At 36.5% G+C, this 2,606-nt stretch overlaps 1 protein-coding gene across 1 annotated transcript in view; it reads right to left on the bottom strand.

Annotated features, from left to right (window-relative positions):
- The window catches only part of LOC107571534 (leucine-rich repeat-containing protein 27), a 4,190-nt gene extending 2,775 nt beyond the window's left edge, over positions 1-1,415 (bottom strand). The window contains exons 1-2 of the mRNA XM_016257853.1: positions 1,278-1,415; positions 1,066-1,196 (exon numbers count right to left, since the gene is read on the bottom strand). Coding sequence (XP_016113339.1) covers positions 1,066-1,196; positions 1,278-1,415 — 269 coding nt within the window. The remainder of the gene's footprint in view (positions 1-1,065; positions 1,197-1,277) is intronic.
- Positions 1,416-2,606: the final 1,191 nt, after the last annotated feature.

Here is a 2,606-nt window from a genome sequence, read left to right as displayed (position 1 = left end):
CATGAAACTGAAATAATGCAATAAACATTCATTTAACAACATTAGGTGTAACGCACAACCCTAATATACAAAACTGATGAGAAAAAACTAAGAAGAAACATCAATTTTCAACGGTCTTTTTCACTTCCAAAAACGGTATACTACCGTAAAATTACATGTAATGTCCAATACCGCTTTTCACCGTATACAGTAGAGGAATTTACCGTTAACCATTTAACAGGATTTTACTGTAGCATTTTTACAGTCTTTTACCGTTAAATTCACGGTCATTTTTTACAGTGATCCTTAAATCAAGTCTCATTTTCTAAAAAAATTATCAAATTTACGTGAATTTATGATTAAAATAAAAACAAATATCTGTCAACGGAGTCAGAAAAATTAACTGTTTTAAGCATAAACTCACTTCATTTTTACAAATCTTTTTGAAAACAAGACTAAATATCTTAAGTCATTTGTTGTTGTTATACTTTATTGTTCAGCCTTGGCTGAAAATTAGTCTTTGGTCTCGCTTCTCAAGTAAAACTATTGGTTTAAGATATATATATATATACAGTGGGTACGGAAAGTATTCAGACCCCCTTATATTTTTCACTCTTTGTTATATTGCAGCCGATTTTCTTTTTTAATAAATCTGCATAAATGTCAACAATTCTGTGTTTTTCTGTCAATATGGGGTGCTGTGTGTACATTAATGAGGAAAAAAAATTAACTTAAATGATTTTAGCAAATGGCTGCAATATAACAAAGAGTGAAAAATTTAAGGGGGTCTGAATACTTTCCGTACCCACTGTATATATTGCAGTGTCTGAGTGATGTCCTTCATAGTTATAAACGTCTTAATGCTGGATGTGTTTCAGCTTTTGTCTTCTCCAGATGTTAACTGATGGACGAGTGCTGTGGATTATTGTGATGTTTTTATCAGCTGTCATTCTGACGGCACCCATTCACTGCAGAGCATCCATTGCTGAGACACTGATGCAGTGCTACATTTCTCCAAACCTGATGAAGACACAAACTCATCCTGATCTCTGCAGCACATTTCTTTAACACGGATTGTTCTCTCACCTGTGTTGTCCGATGGCTGCTGGTAAACCTGTGAGTCGGTTGTTTCTCACATCCAACCAGACCAGAGACAGCAAACTGCTGAAGAAACGCTCAGGAAGGCTGCTGATCTCATTCCCCTCCAGATACAAGCTCTACAGCAAAGCAGAGGAACATATGTGCGTCTGAATTACACGAGCTACAGATGTGATGACTATGGCGTGCTATTAAGCTACCTTTAGATGTGTCGTGTTTAACACCGATGCTGAGATGCTCTTCAGAGCTCTTCTGCTCATGTACAGCATGTCTGCAGATGCTGATTTGTCATCTTCTTCTTCTTCTTCACAGCGGAGGCTCAGATGGAGCACACTCATGTCTCTCTCGCAGTGTTTGACGTGCGCGTGTATAATACTGTAATAATCACATGTGATCGATCATATCATCATGTCGTGTTTACATCCGTGTGACTCCAGCATGCTGCCAGGTGGGATGTTGGCAGCCGTTGCTATGGTGACGGAGAGTGAAAGCGAAACCAAAACTATGGTGAGCAGCGGAGGCCAAATATCCGAACGCGTTTGAAAAATACGCACTGACTGAAATGTCTTGTATTCATATTATTAATAACTTTTGTTCATTTATTTGTGAAACGGCGAAGACGTACAATGACAATAATTTAAAGAAAACACTTGCCCCTTAATTTAATAGCCTAATATCTTTAATAGACTGTATAAAGTATTTATTCAGCCTACACTATTGGTCAGGTAACAAAATGTGCTTCATGCGATAAATATTATTATTTCTTTTTTTTTCACTTCAAGAATATTAGGTCATATTAAAGTCTCAGTCTCAATTTACACACTTTAAAACAAGCACAGTTGACCAATTGTTTTGTGCAATGTTCTAAAAAGACTTATAAAAACACGTAGGCCTATATATATATATATATATTAAAGGACGAAAACAGAATTATTTCTACCTGATCAGGACTTTAAATAGACTTTTAGTCTAACTTATTTTATTTATGTCGTTATGTTTTGTTATTTTACAGGCAACTTGACGAACTGCCGACATTATAAGCCCGAAAGAAAACATGATTAACATCTTAATAAAGCTGTTTGTTTTTATAGCCTATGTCGCTTAGTAGCACACGTACGTCTGCGAGATGTCTGTTAAAGATCGCTTCATCTGAGAAGCATCAAACATCTCAGAGACGTCTGTAAGATTTCAGCCAGTTGCGATAAATAGGAAAAAGTCTTTAGGTGTTTATAATTTAGAATGCATGTAAAACTGACATCTTAAAGACATCTCTCAGATGTTTGATGCTTTGATGTTTGATGCTTATCATATGCACGCAAGTTTTCACGTGCATATGATACGAAATTAGTTGGCGTGCATATGATACGCAGTTTTCGCGTGCATATGATACGAAATTAGTTGGCGTGCATATGATACGCAGTTTTCGCGTGCATATGATACGAAATTTGTTGGCGTGCATATGATACGCAGTTTTCGCGTGCATATGATACGAAATTAGTTGGCGTGCATATGATACGCAGTTTTCGCGT

The sequence above is a fragment of the Sinocyclocheilus grahami genome, unplaced genomic scaffold (assembly GCF_001515645.1).
Source record: "Sinocyclocheilus grahami isolate Dianchi unplaced genomic scaffold, SAMN03320097.WGS_v1.1 scaffold1608.1, whole genome shotgun sequence".
NCBI classification, from domain to species: Eukaryota; Metazoa; Chordata; class Actinopteri; order Cypriniformes; family Cyprinidae; genus Sinocyclocheilus; species Sinocyclocheilus grahami.
The sequence above is the reverse complement of the archived record's forward strand: the minus strand, read 5'-3'. Positions and strand labels throughout refer to the sequence as shown.